This window comes from Myotis davidii, unplaced genomic scaffold (assembly GCF_000327345.1).
Source record: "Myotis davidii unplaced genomic scaffold, ASM32734v1 scaffold834, whole genome shotgun sequence".
NCBI classification, from domain to species: domain Eukaryota; kingdom Metazoa; phylum Chordata; class Mammalia; order Chiroptera; family Vespertilionidae; genus Myotis; species Myotis davidii.
The window spans coordinates 164089-165817 of NW_006285781.1; the positions used below are offsets into that span (position 1 = coordinate 164089).

The 1729-nt window shown below is 54.5% G+C and overlaps 1 protein-coding gene across 1 annotated transcript in view; it reads left to right on the plus strand.

Annotated features, from left to right (window-relative positions):
• Window positions 1-1390, plus strand: part of TNIP3 (TNFAIP3 interacting protein 3) — a 17195-nt gene extending 15805 nt beyond the window's left edge. Inside the window, exons 8-9 of the mRNA XM_006756687.1 lie at window positions 1099-1197; window positions 1307-1390. Coding sequence (XP_006756750.1) covers window positions 1099-1197; window positions 1307-1390 — 183 coding nt within the window. The remainder of the gene's footprint in view (window positions 1-1098; window positions 1198-1306) is intronic.
• The last annotated feature ends 339 nt before the right edge of the window (window positions 1391-1729 follow it).

A 1729-nucleotide genomic window follows, 5' to 3' on the forward strand; every position in this document is an offset into this window, starting at 1 on the left:
TCCCAGGGCCTCCATGTCCCCACGGGGCCCGGGAGCCCTGTGCTCACTGAGGCCGAGGGCCGCGGAGAGAGCGTCAGGGACCCCCAGCCCTGCACACGTGAGAAACACATGTTCTGCCACACGTGACGCAGCCCGAGCCCGTGTGTTCTCACAAGGAGCGTCCTGTGCAGACCACGGCCGCTGGGCAAGCCCCTCCCTGTGGCCCTGCAGTTGCTGACAGTTTACGGTGGGAAACTGCCACCGAGATGTCCACCTCTTTGGGGGAATAGGGTCCCCTCTTGGCCCCCACACTGTCCTGTTCCCCGCGGCTGTCGTAGTCCTCATAGTCGTCTACTGCTTCCTCTCCGACTGGCTGAGCCCAAGGGTGCCGCCTCGGGTAAGAGAACTCCCTAGAGCGCAATGCAAGGCCCTTCTGTGAAGACGACTCCGTGAAGTTAACGCTAGCTACCTCTCAAGTCCTGCTAATTTCTTCAAAATTAGAAAAATAGCAACTTCACCTTGAGTAAGTCGGCTGTGAGCTCATCTGTGTCGGTCCGGGGTCCGACCTCCTCCTGCTGTGACAGAGTTAGGCTAACCCTGGCCCCTGTGGCTCCCGTGGTCGAGCATCATCCTATGCACCAGAGGGTCACGGGTTCAATTCCTGCTCAGGGCACATACCCAAGTTGTGGGTTCAATCCCCGGTCAGGGCTCTACAGGAGGCAACAGATCCAAGTTTCTCTCTCACATTGATCTTTCTCTTTCTCTTCCTTCCTCCTTCTCTAAGATCAATTAAAAAAAAAAAAAAAAGACTACCTGGCCAGTGTGGCTCATTGGTTGGGTGTTGTCCTGAGCACCAACAGGTAGCAGGTTGGATTCCTGGTCAGGGCACATGCCCGGGCTGCGGGCTCAGTCCAGGGTCCGGGGTGCACAGAAGGCAGTTGATCAATGTTTGGCTCTCACATCAATGTTTCTCTTCCTCTCTCTCCCTTCCTCTCTCTCTAAAACCAATAAATTAAAAAAAAAAAAAAAACTGAAACCAAACCATGTGACTGTAAAAGCAGGTGTCAGGGTGAGGCCCCGCTGCACCCACCCCAGTGACCGACGGCCTTGTCTCCTCAGATGCGCATCCCGCCCTGTCGCTGCGATCTGGGTCTCCACCTGCCGGACGCGGGCGCACCTGCCGGCCCCGGGGCTGTGCCGGACCTGCCGAGGCTCCCGGTGAGTAAGCCGCTCTGACCTGTGGGCTGGCCCAGCGTTCTGCTGCCCTGAAATCAGTCCCTCTCTGGAATGCGGCACCTTAGCTCCGCCCCCAATCTGGAATCTGCAGAGTGACGGGGCCACACACTCTGTGGTTGACTTGCCATATGGTGTCCACAGAGACATGGACATTCACTGCAAGGCGCCCCATTGAGCTCCGATACTTTGAACAAACACATGGCATGTTAGATGGGTCGTTTTCAATGCCAGACCTGATTCTACCAAGAGGACATTTTTATGTATGTTAACGAAAAATAAAAAACACATTGAAACCTGTAAGGAATTTTTTTTTAAGATACATTTTATTGATTTTTTTACAGAGAGGAAGGGAGAAGGATAGAGAATTAGAAACATCGATGAGAGAAACATCGATCAGCTGCCTCCTGCACACTCCCCACTGGGGATATGCCCGCAACCAAGGTACATGCCCTTGACTGGAATCGAACCTGGGACCCTTCAGTCCGCAGGCTGATGCTCTGTCCACTGAGCCAAA